General features: G+C 35.1%; 1 protein-coding gene across 3 annotated transcripts in view; it reads right to left on the reverse strand.

Moving 5' to 3' along the window:
• RANBP17 (RAN binding protein 17) overlaps positions 1–15,565 on the reverse strand; it is a 312,772-nt gene that overhangs the window by 273,794 nt on the left and 23,413 nt on the right. For all 3 annotated transcript variants that reach the window (XM_082836274.1, XM_082836273.1, XM_082836275.1), the window contains 5 exons: positions 12,835–12,900; positions 7,827–7,931; positions 6,269–6,434; positions 3,227–3,300; positions 896–1,015 (listed from right to left, as the gene is read on the reverse strand). In XM_082836274.1, the coding sequence (XP_082692400.1) occupies positions 896–1,015; positions 3,227–3,300; positions 6,269–6,434; positions 7,827–7,931; positions 12,835–12,900 (531 nt within the window). The remainder of the gene's footprint in view (positions 1–895; positions 1,016–3,226; positions 3,301–6,268; positions 6,435–7,826; positions 7,932–12,834; positions 12,901–15,565) is intronic.

A 15,565-nucleotide genomic window follows, 5' to 3' on the forward strand; every position in this document is an offset into this window, starting at 1 on the left:
CTGATATTAGCATATTATCTTCCACATATTGACTGATGATAGTGAGCTGAACAATTAAAAATTTTAAAGTATCGATACATTGGTAAAAATCCCATTTATCAGCAAAACACATAAATTTCACAGTTATGCCAACAGTGAAAAGATAAGACGTATGCACAACACATAAAATACCTCTTAATCTGCAAAAACAACTGTTCTTTATAGAGTAAGCATGTTTTCTTTATGTATAGATATTATATGTCCCCCCTAAGTTATTAATAACCAAGAGACTTAGATAAACCTCCTTAAATCATCATTTAACCTTTTAATATTTGTACTTTCATTACAGATATTTTAAACCAAAAGTGAAACAAATTTTATCTAGGCATCCAAAATCACTAATTTATAATGGCTGTGCAATTCTCTGAAATGAACACTGCCACTGAAGATTTGCAGTTAACATAGAGAGTAGATTTAAAAATCTACAAATTTTTATTGTCCACAAGAGGGCAAAAAAGATATTCATAATTTAAAGCCACTTATTCCAATATTAACATCCAGATTTATACTGTCTTCTAGCTTAGAAGGTAGATATGACTGAATTAATCACTTCAGTAATTTAAGAAGTGCAAGGAAAGTACAATGGTAGAAAGCAGAAACATAAATAAGGTATACAACCTCTATTCACATTTACCTAAAAGAACGGGAAAAATAAAAAGAAAAACACAGCAGTCAGTCAGGAAAACGTTCACTTTTAAAAGCTGCCCATTTATACTACAAATGAGATCCAAGAAAGTAGAATATGATACTTATTTTCTTCCAGAATCGTAATAAAGTCATAAGTTTATTATGCACCTTTCAGCAGAAAAACTGTATTTAAATATGGTAAATATTAATTAAATTACTTCAAAAATACCTGAGGGTTTTCAAGTATCCTTTTTACTCCCTTGATTAAATTACCAAGGTACTTGGCACGTTCAGGACTGCTAAATAAGGACCTTCTTGTAGAAGCAAACTGAACTAAACATGAAAGTGCCTAAAAACAGGAACAAGAAAATTCATTTCAACTTTAAAATTAATGTAAGGCCACATGTAAGGAACACTATTCTTTACATTTAAATTTTTTAAATTTTAATGATAAAATAGTGTTATAGATTCCAAAAACAATGAAAGCTAAACATCATCAATAATTACCACCACCCAAAACCCGTCAATCCCACCACTAGAATTCCTATTTCTGTGTAAAATTCCTCTAATATTTTTGTATATATTAAATACACCAGAGCAGAGCCGGGACCTGCATACACTCAAAGGCTCCCAATTGCTTTTGATGCCTAATCTGTTTGTAAACCAACAAACCAGGTGTTTCACCAAAAAGAAAATATGGTTTTGTTGTACAATACATTTGGGAACTACTGTACAATACGCACTGTGGTATCCTGCAAGTGGGAAAAAAATCCTTTAACTTTACTTAATCCAGCATGTCCCAAATTTATCTGGTGATAAAACATCTTGCCCACACCATTTATTAATATCTTGAGGAACAATTTGGAAAATGCTGCTGAAAAAGTTAGATACCCTATAAAAATTCCTGCAAGGTGTCTGTGGCCTAGTTATCTTTCTGAAGTTAATACTTTATCAGTCAATTTCACTTCTCGGGTTCTTAATTCTACTACTGGAACCCACTGAAGCCTGTTTGTTCATTAACTGAGAGGCCCAAAACTGGCAACTTTCAGGCCAAACTGGCCCACATATGTAAACTTGCCCACTTTAAAAAAAAAATAAAAAAAGAATTATTTGTCAATATTTAAATATTCAGTTAGGAGATTTCACACAAAATGTCTGGCTCTCTTGGCAAGGGTGAGAATAGGGACAAAAATCAGAGGATAGCCTTTTTAGATGTTACTCAGTTTGCCACAGTCCTTAATGTTAAAAACAAAAACCAAGCAAACAACCCAAAAAACAAAACTCCCTTCTGATGTGTAGAAGGTTCAGGAACCACTAGCGTAATAAAAATATCCAGGGGTTTGGGGCCAAAACCACCTGGGTTTGAATCTCAACTCCAAAATTTAGTTCACTGCCCTGAAGGAAGTCACTTAGGCCATTCTGGATCTGTTTCCTTGTCTACATAGTGAAGGTAACAATACTTACCTTGCAGGGCCACTGTGAGGATGAAATGAGATAAGCATCATAGGATAGGGCATGCCCAATAAATGTCAGTTACATTCTCTTAAAGCAGTTGCTTTCCAATCTACTTTTAAGCACCAGTAGCTTGTTTGTTTTATCCCAAAACATAACTGTACATGAAACCATGGTTTTTAAACAACTAAAAACAGGACTATTCTGGTTAAAAGACAGAAGGCTGAAGTTCTGTGGCACCACCTGGAAACATGAGTGTCCTGTGAAACCCAGTTTAAAAACCACCACCTTAAAACCCTCGATTTGAGAGCAAACATGTCTTCTAAGAAAGGGAGGGAGTATTTTTGTGAACCTATTCCTCCCTTCTAGGTGATATCTAAACAAACATACTGCTGATATGTACTTTAAATATGGAACATCTTTTTTCAGGAAATGACAATATAAGAATTCCCCAACTTCACTTCTACAAGCTTAGATATTAAGCTAACAACTTTCTTTTTTTTTTCAATCTTGCCTGGTCTCTGTTTTAGATTCCACAAAGATGGGATACAGAGTCTCAAAGTTCCATACTATAACCAAAGAGTTTCAAGAATCTTTTAGCACACAACAGAATCTGATTCAAAAAATAAATGAACAGCTGGAGTGATGAGCACAAAATCAAGTGAGCAGATCCCCTTTGTTTCTCATTTGGAGATATCTGATGGGGGCCACATGGCAAGCCTGACATGGAGCCAAGCAAAGTGGAGAAAGAGTTAGAGAGGTTAAGAAAAGGGAAGGTAACAGGTGGAGTGGCAAACTACTGGACTGAGGCCCAGAAGAAGAGCTTGGGGGGGACTGAGCAGGAAAAAAGATACTTAGAGGTTGATAGGTTGTCTTGGCTACGGCAGGAACGAAATCACCAGTTATGGGTTTTGGGCTCACCAGTGAAATGACGGGAACTATGGACTATAAATAGAAACTGACAAATAGCTTACGTAATATAAATCCCAGATGATGTAAGACTCTCTTATGAGAGGTAAACCTAATCAAGAATATAAATAAATATGTACCACCCTTAGATAAATATCACAGGTACTTTTTAATGAAATAATGAATGAGTTTTACTTACTAACTGAGATAGGAGTGGTGGAAGTGAATGATACAAATTAAAGAAAAGATCCAATGTTTCTGGTTCCAGGAAAACTGGAAAAAAAAAAAAATTCTAACACCATTACTTTCAATTCAGTGATCTTCACATAGTAAGACATTATCATACAAACCAAGAACTCCAAGACCTCTGCATGTGGCCAATCTTTCCTTGCAGTTAGGCTTAATTCCTTTTTAATTCCTAGCTATTTTCCTTTGAAATATGAAATAATACAAAGATAAAAATTAATTAGCTAAGATGTTCCTTATTTCCATGTAGCACCTACAGTTCCTATCGAGAGAACCTTCTCACTATTTTCATTTATATTAAGGTAATAAAAACATTTAAAAATTCAAATAGTATAAAAAAGTAAATAGTACTAAAAAGTATATAGTAAAAAACAGCTGTACCCTACTCCATTCCAACTGCCTTTCAACTCTTAGCTATATTTAAATACATGTTTCCAAATTACGTGCTGTATTACATGTCTTTGACTACTTTCAAAGTAGTCAAATGACCTTGTTACGGTACACTCTCCCCTCTACTCCCACCACTCTCTCTACAATCCATCCTCTCTCAAAAATCCATCCACCGTTATAACAACTAGGAATTAAATCAATTCTAAGTGTTTACTTTATTATAACTAGGTAAATAATGTTAACAGCTATGATTATATCACATTTCCAACACTCCCTGGATTTAATCACAGCATCTTTTCTGTGCTTAGTTGTGTAGATCGATATCTGTCATTACTTCTTTCCAAATGTTCTGACAGATTTGCAAAATGTTCTTCATGCCATTTTCCACCTGGTCAATAGCATCAAATAACCTATCACTTCCATTTTCCCACCCCTTCCTCCTGGAGCCTTCTTCAACTTAGACTGGCTGTTCCAAAATGTGTTACATAATTATCTCCTTTTTATGTCTGCTGATTGTCATCTTGTGTTAAAGCTTTCTTGAACTCCATATCCTCCATTTTCTTGCTTGTATATCAAGTAGCTTCATAACAGCAAGTACATAAGGGCTAAATTTCAGAACGATTTACATGTCTGAAAATATCTTTATTCTCTTATACTTGGTAATCTCAGTCTAGTTTGAAAATTATTTTCACTCAGAAGTCTGAGGATATTACTCCATTGTCCTCTAGCTTCCAGTACTACTGTTGAGAAATCTAATACCATTCTTTTTTTTTTTTTTTTTGCGGTACGCGGCCTCTCACTGTTGGGGCCCCTACCGTTGCGGAGCACAGGCTCCAGACGCGCAGGCTCAGCAGCCATGGCTCACGGGACCAGCCGCTCCGCGGCATGTGGGATCTTCCCGGATCGGGGCACGAACCCGTGTCCCCTGCATCAGCAGGCGGACTCTCAACCACCGCGCCACCAGGGAAGCCCTCTAATACCATTCTTGATCCCAATCCTTTGTAGGTGACTTTCTTTCCAGTAGATTTCAGGTTCTCTTTGTCCTTGTTATTCTGAAATGTCATGATTATGAAGCTTAGTGTATTTTTTTTCATTCATTATGTTGGGTACTTATGGGATCTTTCAATGTGAAAATTTATGTATCTCATTGCTGAGAATTTTTTTTTGGTATTGTTTGCAAATTGCCTTCTGTTTTTTCCTGTCCTTTCTTGAACTCCTAATAGTCAGATGTCAAGCTTCCTAGTTTCATGCTTTAATATTCTTGCATTTTTTTCTATCAAATCTCTTCTTGCTTTTTTTGTTCTACTTTCTGGGATATTTCCTTAGCTTTATCTTCCAATTCTTTTACTGAATGTTTTATTTGGGCAACTTGTATATCTGGAACACTGTCTTAACTTCCGTTTTTGAAACAATATCCTATTCATGTTTCAGGAACGCATTACCTTTTCTTATCTCTCTGAGGATAGTAATTAAAACTTTTTGAAATTTACTTCGACTCTTCACTTTGTCTCTGTTTCTACTAACTCTCCCTTTTTAAAAAAAGATTTCTTGAGATAATTAGATTTATATGCAGTTGCAAGAAATAATACAGAGAGATCCCATGTATTGTTTACCCCATTTCCCCAAACGGTAAGTTCTTGCAAAACTAAAGCACAATATCACAATCAAGAAGGCACACTGATAAAATCCAATCCACCAATCTTATTTGGCTTTCCCAGTTTTACATGTACTCGTGTGTGTGTGTGTGTGTGTGTATGTGTATTTAGTCTGTGCAATTTTTACTACATGTGCTGGTTCATGCATTCATCACTACTATCAAGATACAAAGTCCCTTTTAATTGTTTCTTTTAGTCTCTGACTTCCATATTAGAAGTTTTCACCAAATGTATGGTGTTTCTCTACTATATCTGATACCCCTGAATGAGAAACCTCTCCAGTTTAATTTCTCAAGAGAAAAAAGCTCTGGTCTTGGGAATCTAGAGGGAAGTACACATAGGGAAGGAAGGGAAAAGGGCAGTCACAGAGCTGCACAGAGGTGGTAGAGAAGATCCCGAGGGTGTTTGTGCAGAACATAGACTTTTTACCAAGTCCTTTCAGCCCAGTTCCCTACCTCTGACTTCAATAGGAAAGCCCTATTGCCATCATCTTTCTGGGATGTGTGAGAGCAAGTGAGTTTGCTCTTTTTTGGTGTCCTTCTCTGTAACAAAGTAAATTGCAATTCTGCTCTGCTAAGTTAGCTACTCTAATTCATTCTCTTTATAACTTCGAAAAATATGTTGATATCTCCTGCCAAGTGTTATATCCTCTCCTACTGTTTATCTGAAAATTTCAAAACAGAGCTCTTCATTTCCCCACCTAAACTTGTCATCCTCCAACTCTAGAGTTGTCTTTTCTTTTTTGCAAAATCAAAATACAGAGGTTACTATGATATGAACTGAGGAAAACAGATTTCAACATTGGGTATCAGCAGCTACCTTAGGTTACAAATTTTTTTGAACTTTTTGATTGCCAAGTAAAAAACAGAGATAATTGCACATAAAGCAACTATACTGCTAATCCTGTGTATTTTATGTTGACCATTCCTTACACTAAACTTTTTTCTTACTTGTTCTCCAAGTTGTTGGAATCTGTACTGTGCAAAGATCATCTGCAGATTCATCTGCTGAACTGCCAATGAAGTCAAAGTTAAGGCAGTTGAGGACCAGTTTCAAGACTTGCATTACTAGGTTTTGTTGACCTTGATCCTGAAGGTTTAAAGGCTTGGCCAACACCTGAAAGAGGTTCAGAGTCAAATGAAACATTATGACATATGTCAATTAAAAGAATTTTAGTCAACTAATTTAAATAATTCTTCAGTTCCAAATTAAAATTAGTTAAAAAAAAAAGAATTTGCATAGTTATGTTGTATATATCAGAAAAAAACTATAATATCACTATCAACAAAAATCTACAATAATAGATTTAATTTTCAAATTTAATCTTGTAAAATGGGGTTAAAACCTTTCATATTTAACTGCATATTGGAGATCACCTTCTAAAGTTGTAGGAAGTAACTTTAGGACAAATACTTTACACAGCACAAACGTATAAATGTACAGGATTTGTTAGCTCAAAGGAGCAATTGGAACAAGCTGAAAATATAATATTCTTCAAGAAAAAGTAGGGGAGCTTCATGCATAAACGATACACATTCAGCTAACAAAGGTTCTCAGAGCTGTTTGAATGTGGGAGAACACTCACAAGCTCCTGGAGAACAATCCCGACCCCCTCAAAATGTTCATTCTGACACAACCAGAACAGATTATATCTCCTAGAGATACAATGTGAAATATTTGTGGAGGAAATGATAAGAAGCTTGGGATTCTGCTTCATGAAAAACACAGAAAGAAATAAAGTGGTTAGTTGGTTCATAGAGATGAAACAAGATTGGTCACGAGTTGTTAATGCTTATCTGGTTGCTGGGTCTAAGGGAGTTTATTATACTATTCGATCTTCTTGTATATATGTTAAAATTTTTCATACTAAAAGAAAAATTTTTAAATAGAGCAACTTTCAGTCTGGCCTAGTGTGGCAGTTACCATGTTACTATATCACAGAATTTAAATAAGTAGAAACTAGTGATTAGTGGAACATACTTTAGGAAATGCTCTACTACACCAATTAACAAGCTTGAGTAGAATGAGGGAGTCCCTATATTACAAGAGAACACAATATAATTATGAATCATACTATGAACATACTAATGTTCAATAGGGCACTAAGTAGCAAACGGGAAAATATTATTTCCTAAAGAAATTATTAAAGTCAACTATCTTGGCTCAACTCTGAAAAAATATTGAGAAATGATGAATTAGGAAAACTTGCCGTCATTTCATTGTTCATCTGCACTCCATTAAAATATGGGCAGGGCAATACAGAAACTAAGTCTCAAATAGCTTCTGTAATAAGTAATCTACGGTAGGAAGATAATGAAACTACTGTCTAAAGACAAGTTACTAAATTCCCTTTGGATCTTACTTTATTATATACCGACTAAATAAAAGTGAATTTTTTGGAACCGCTTATAGATTTGTGCAAATTAATTTGTACTTAAATTAAACGGGCACAGGGGAATTCATCTGAAATTCTTCTGAAACAGGATGCTAAATTATTAAGTAACTTACCTCTTTTAGAAGAGAGCATGCTAGCACTAAAATGTCTTTAAGAGAAGTGTCACGAAATGAGGTAGCTATTTTCCTGTGTTTTGCTGAAGGTCTAGAATAATCAACCTAAAAAGTTCAAGATGAATTTATTTAACCAGACTTGCCAAACAGCAAAGCAAAAATTTACTATGTAAGAAAAGGAATGAAAATAATGATTAAAGAATCATAAAGTATAGAGCTAAAAGAGCTTTTAAAAATCTACTAGTATAAGTGATTTGTTTAAGGTTACTCAAAGAGCTAATAATGGCAGAGCCACGACTAGAACCCAAGTTTCTGTATTGTTTTAATTCAGTGCTCTCTCTACAAACTATACTGATGCCAAAATTGAAAAGCAGAATTGCTCATACTTTCAGAGGCAATATAAACACAGATTAGAAAATAATAGATAGATACTATCAACTCCTGAGTCATGTATCATATTTCACATTAGGCAAGTAACAGCTTCCCTGTTCCTCAGGCTCCACCTATAAAATGGGAAATCTCTGAGATAATCCTCAAATTCTAACATTCTGTGAATCAGCAAACTGAATCAGTTACAGAAGATTCTTCTATATGAAAGTGATATTTCTATATATATCAGATATGTCACTGATTCATGTATTTTGATATTCTAAAAAAAAAAACCAAGGCAGACATTATAAATAATCATAAATTTGATTTACTACATAACAGTATATTCCCCCTGAATATTTTATTAGTTAATAAAAAATAATTTTTAAGAATAAGTTTACTAAGACTAGTTCTTGAGCCTCTAATCTAAAATATAATATGGCAAAAACTATACTATTAGTACCATTAATATTTCCATTTATCACTAGGAAACAGCAAACAAAGCTGAAATCTGATACCCAAACAATTATTAATACCACAGGCTACAGTGGCTATAGCATTCCTTTTGGTATCTGAAAGATGAAAATAAACCATTTTCCTTCCTGATATTTATAGATTTGAAAAAAGTAGTGAGATCAAAATTGATTATCTGACACTTCCTAAGCTCCATCATATTATACTTAAATACCACATTTACTTATAGAAACATGAAACATAACAGAAGCCCAAAGTGATTACAGAAAGCAGTTACTGGAATCTCTACCCACTATGTAAGATTCAAGTTAGCATTTCCAGCATTTCCCCCCTTCTTTTAAATCAAACGTCCATCTCTCTCTCCTTCAATTGGTCTGTCTCTTCAGTTTCCCTCAATATATAAAAATTTCTCCTTAATACAAATTAATAATAGCATACAGCATTGTAATCTCAACTTATGTACTCTTCACTTATTATTTCACTAAATCCTCAAAACGAACCTGTGAGATATATATTATTCTCTTTTCACATACAAGAAAATTAAAGCTCACAGGCACACCATATCTATAACACTGAGGGAAGAACCTTGGGTTTACTGAGTACTTGTATGTACTAGGACCTGTGCTAGTAACTTATCTAATCTTAATAAGACCCAAGGAAAGTGTCATGATTGCTTTACAGATAGTGATATGTAAGTTTAAAGACATTAAGAAGTTTGGACAAAGCAGTAGGCAATAGAGCTAAAACACAAATCCGGGTCTTATTTCAGAGTTATCTTCAAGGCATACACGCTTATTCTACTTGGGTTATTTATTTAGATATCCAATTTTTTTGATAAGAGGGATTATCATCCATTTTCTACTGCATAACTATGTCTCTACCATGTAGGCAAAGGATATTTTACTTCTTGATGATTATATTTTGAATATACTGCAGGAATACTAGACTTAGCTTCTACAAAAGCATAGTAACATATAATTCTAAATTTTTAAGAAACCTCAAGTTTAGATCTTTTTCTTAGAAGATACATCCTGTTATTGACCCTACCTGAATTTACCTGGCTCACATTTGACAATTATATTTGATTTTCATTATGCATTGTAGATCTCCCTATTGCCTGGTTCAGAAGTACTTAAGAAATGCTAGTTGAAGTTGTTAATGCTCTAAAATTAGGCCAAGTAAAATGTCTCCACAGAAGCCATGTATTTTTTACCATACAAAGTCAAAATCACACTTCAGAGCTTGAAGCTTTCTTCAAAAGGTACCTAGTTCTACAGAAGATAAGCGTGGAACATCTTGTGACAGAAAGTAAGAAAATGTTCAAAGGATGGTGAATAAATGTCAAATGAACAGAGATGCTAGCCTGAAAGGGTTCCTAATGGCCAAATTTGGGAAAATTTGGGCACCAAAATACAATGTAAGTAACAAACTATAACCTATTAAACAAAGTTAGAAACCAGGAATCCAAACTGATAGAAATAATAAATGAATAAATTAAAAGTTTAATGAGGAATAAGGCATTTTCAGAGTCTTAAACTACCTGCCCACAAAATACTCATCATTTACAAAGGGGAAAAGAATAAATGTACAATTGGAGAAGCCTGGTAGAGACCATCTTAGTCAAGTGACCAAAGTGAACATCATTAGTGATGTAACAAATCAAATCATGTGCTTCCTGAGATGAGACAACGAGAAAACCACAGATCAGCACATCAGCCCACCTGCAGCACGCAGAGCCAGACCTCTCAGCCAGGTGGGCCGGGACCAGCCCCGACAACCAGTACGCCTGCAGCAATCTTGGCCCAACCACAACAGGAGGGCACACACAGCCCACACAAAGGAGGAGGAGCACCTGGAGCACCCGGCTCTGGTGACCAGGGAGAGGGTACCACCGGGCCCCACAGAACCCCTTTTACGTTAAGACCACTGTTTGAAGATCAGGAGATGTAGCTGATATACCTACTACATAGAAACAAACACAGAGAGTCAGACAAAATGAGGAGGCAAAGGAATACCTTCCAATTGAAAGAATCAGACAAAACCCCAGGAAAGGAACTAAACAAAATGGAGATAAGCAACTTACCAGATAAAGAGTTCAAAGTAAGTGATAAAGATGCTCACCAAAATCGGGAAACAGATGGATGAACTCAGTGAGAACTTCAACAAAGAAATAGAAAACATAAAAAAGAACCAATAAGAACTGAAGAATACAATAACTGAAATGAAAAATATACTAGAGGGAATCAACAGCAGACTAGAGGAAGCAAAGGAATGGATCAGCAATCTGGAAGACAAGGTAGTCGAAATAACCCAACTGGAACTGCAAAAAGAAAAAAGAGTTTTAAAAAAATGAGGATAGCTTAAGGGACCTCTAAGACAACAAGCATACTAACATTTGCATTATTATAGGGGTCCCAGAAGGAGAAGAGAGAAAGAAAAGAGCACAGAATGTATTTGAAGCCATAATTGCTGAAAACTTCCCTACCCTCAGTATCAAAAAAAAATCTGAATAAAAAATAGGCAGAGGACCTGAATAGACATTTTTCTAAGGAAAACACACTGAAGGCCAACAGACATATGAAAAAATGTTCAATATCACTAATCCTCAGGGAAATTCAAATCAAAACCACAGTGAGATATCACCTCACGTCTTTCAGAATGGCTATTATTAAATAGACAACAAATAAGTATTGGCAAGGACCTGGCAAAAAGGAAACCCTTGTGCACTGTTGGTGGGAATGTAAATTAGTATGGCTGCTATGGAAAATAGTATGGAAGGTCCTCAAAAAATTAAAAATATTGGGTTGGGCAAAAAGTTTGTTTGGGTTTTTCCATAAGATTTTTTTTTTTTTTTTTTGGAGAACCCAATAGCACTACCATATGATCCAGCAATTCCACTTCTGGGTATTTACCCAAAGAAAACAAAAACACTAATTCAAAAAGATATATGCACCCCTATGTTCACGGCAACATCAATTACAATAGCCAAGATATGGAAGCTACCTAAGTGTCTATCAATAGATCAATGAATAGAGTATGTAGTATAAATACACACAATGGAATTACTCAGTCATTAAAAAAGAATGAAATCATGCTGTCTGCAATAACATGGGTGGACCTAGAAGGTATTATGCTAAGTGAAATAAGTCAGATAGAGAAAGACAAATATCATCTGATTTCACTTATATGTGGAATCTAGAAAACAAAACAGAAAGACTCACAGATACAGAGAACAAACTGGTGGTTGCCAGGGAGGAGGGGGATGGGGGCTGGTTGAAATAGAAGATTAATAGGTACAAACTTCCAGTTATAAAATAAATAAGTCTCGGGGATATAATGTACAGCATGAGGAATATAGTCTATAATATTTTAATAACTTCGGCGACAGGTGGTTACTAGACTTATGTGATCAATTCACGTATATATATATATGTATAAATGTCAAATCATTATGTTATACACCTGAAACTAATATTGTACGCCAACTGTACTTCAATTTAAAAAAAAGATGATAAAAGTTCTTAAATATAAACAATACATTCTCCTTTATTATAACATTATTCCATGTAAAACCCAACTTCTGCTTTTGTTCTGTCTAGAACCATGTTAAATACAAAAATGAACAGGAACAGGTTAGGATGTGCTCAGTTGCTGAGTTCATAAAGGTGTTGGTGGGGGGTAAGCATAGCTTCTGCAAACTCTCCTTGTATGGGTGAAACCCATGCTAACAAGTAGCAAAGTGCCAAGTATCCTGTTCTTTGTGGAGTCATGCTGTGTATCCATTATCGAGAATCAATTTACCAAACTGCTAAACTGCTTGTCTTTAATGTGTAAGCAAATAAAGGCTTGTTCCACTTTTGCGTATAATTTATTTTTACGATTAGTATATTACTATATATACAGAGGATAAAAGGACGATCCTCCAATTGCTATGGAGAGAGGACCATGTCTAATTTCCTGTTCTTTGTAGTACTTTATATTGTTACTGTCATTTTCAGTAACAATAAAAGTGTTCCAATACTTGATTATCCCACCAATAAAATAGACACCCCCCCCCCCAAAAAAAGACTTGCTTATTCAGAGTTTTAAGCCACACAAAGATTTTACATCAAAGAAATGACATTACCTAGCAAACTTCACGTCACCATTAGATGGAAAGGCTTACCAGGTTCATTTCCTGAGTCAATTCTGAGAGGATTATTACTCCTATTATGCAGTGTTCCACAGTACCCTTTGGAGAAAAAAACAAGTTTAGCCTAAATGGAGACAAATGATTGGTTCTTAATGTGTAAACCAGGTAACATTTACAAGTAATTAAATACTGAAACATCACATTTTCTTAAAATAGATCTATTAAAATATATAGAAAAATCACTATGAGGTCCACAAATAAAAATAATGTCAAGCTCATTTTTCTGAAGGATAAATTTAGGTATAGAGTTGAATGGGAAAAAAGCTCACCTACCTTAGAACTGCATGATACTCTATAAAATGTTTTCAGCATGTAGGACTTACAATAAACTAAACCTCAAAATACAGGAGTGTAGTTTAATCCTTTTCATAAGGCCACGAATAAGAAAGAACAAAAAACAATTTTTAGCTCTGTAAATTTGCTTGAAGATAGATGCATTCAGTAAATAAGTAATAACTTAGGAACTAATTTAAATCCCTCAACCTAATACCAGATAAGATCACTTTTAATATTATTTAATAGTGCATGTATATGCATTTACTAAGGATCTATAATGAAGGCTTGTGAACTGCCCAATGCACTGAGTAAATACATGACTATCAATACAGTATGATGTTTTAATGTAATCAGCTTCCAATTTGATCTCAATAACTTCCTTCAAATCAAAATTCAGATTTTATATGCACATTACTAACAAATTACTCAACTGCAAAATCACATTGGAAGTATGAAAATTAAAAAATCTAACATCCAATTACAGTATAATAATTTTAAGAAAGCAATACAGATGATACACTTTTCAAGTCTTAATTTTATAGCTGGTCATTCCTTCTAACTATCACAGAATTTCACTAACACTGGGTCACTAGGTGTAACTAAATTCAAATTATCTCAGAATAAAAAAATAAAAGAAACATCCATAATTTTTGCTTTTTTTTTTTTTTGACTGCACTGGGTCTTTGTTGCTGTGCACAGGCTTTCTCTAGCTGCGCCGAGCGGGGGCTACTCTTTGTTGTGGTGCGCGGGCTTTTCATTGCGGTGGCTTCTCTCGTTGTGGAGCATGGGCCCTAGGCGCGCGGGCTTCAGTAGTTGCGGCACGTGGGCTCAGTAGTTGCAGCACGTGGACTCTAGAGCACAGGCTCAGTAGTTGTGGTGCACGGGCTTAGTTGCTCCGTGGCATGTGGGATCTTCCCGGACCAGGGATCGAACCCGTATCCCCTGCATTGGCAGGCGGATTCTTAACCACTAACCAACCAGGGAAGTCCAATTTTTGCATTTTAATTCTTTATGGCCCTTTAGGACAATCGGAACTCTATGATAAACTACAGATTTCACATTACTGAAGCATCCATCTTCTGTGTAAACCAGGCCAATGCTCCTTAACATGTCATTCCCTGACCAACTGTTAGTCCATGAATCTGCTGGTAGTCTGCAAATTGGATTCTAATCTGAGAATGGTTTGATACTGGTCCATGACAAAAGAGTTTGCACCAAAATATAAAACAGATAAGTCACTAAGTACACTGTTTAGTTCAGCTGGCATATTTTTCATAGCAAGTCTCTCTCGATGACGGAAGCACCACGTTGATTTACATTCTGACATAAACCCCTTATCTTGCTGTGAACCAGCAATCTGAATAGCACTGTCCTAGATGACAGTAGTATCTCCTGGGTATGTATGTAGAAAGGAGGCATATAAATGTTAGAAGTATGGCAGCAATAAGGTTACAATAACAGAGAAAAGAAGATATACAAAATTTCAGGCCATTAAAAATTTAACAAACTTAAAATAATTTTTAGTACAAAATTCACAGAAGCTGTTATTACCCAAAGGAACCATGCAGTACTATTTTAGAGTACTAAAACACTAAGTCAGTTGTCTTTCTCATGACTGAAGGTTAGGTTAAGTCATATACCCAGAAAGCAAGTGCTTTTTTTGTGATACTGTAATAAACTTTGAAGAGAAAACATTTTCTGTTTCTTCTGGTCTTCCAAAACTGACAAAAGCACACTAAAGCCCAACTTAAGCTCAATTTATCAGCCATTGAAAAGGGAGCTTGAGAAATGTTAGCCAACAAGAATGATTTCATTTCATTCAGCTTTCAACCTTGATTTTATTTTAAAAGAACTCTGAAGTCTATTCTTGTTTACAGTGAGTGTGTGTGTGGATTCTTGATGAGCTGTGTACAATCTTAGTAAAGGACAAGAGAGGGGTGCTATTGTGTTAGTCAAAATTATATGCACAACTATAAAGTGAGAAACTCATGTGTCACTGAATAAACTATCCCTCTGTCCCACAGCAGATCTCCTCAGGGCTAAAAATACACTTATTCTTGTGATATTTTAGATAATCAAATATTTGTTAAACAGGATTTTAACAATACGAATAAAAGAGAAGCAGAATAGTCTAGTGTTTCATATTCTGAGGTTTCTAGCATTACAATGTATGACGGAGTTACATCTTACATAGGGATTAAATCTGACAGTTACTGTATAAGCAATAACATCTCAGAAAGTCCAAACAGCCCCCTAATTGCCAATAAACCAACACTGAACATCTATTAATCCAAACTGCCAGTTTTTCCTTGAGAACTGTAACAGATCACTGATTCTTCAGCAGAGCACCAACTAAGGTACTTTTCTTGCGATTAGGGATAACATTTGCATGAAAAAGTATGTATCTTTAAATATCTGAATCATACTG

The sequence above is a fragment of the Leucopleurus acutus genome (genome assembly GCF_964270905.1).
Source record: "Leucopleurus acutus genome assembly, chromosome: 3".
Classification (NCBI taxonomy): domain Eukaryota; kingdom Metazoa; phylum Chordata; class Mammalia; order Artiodactyla; family Delphinidae; genus Leucopleurus; species Leucopleurus acutus.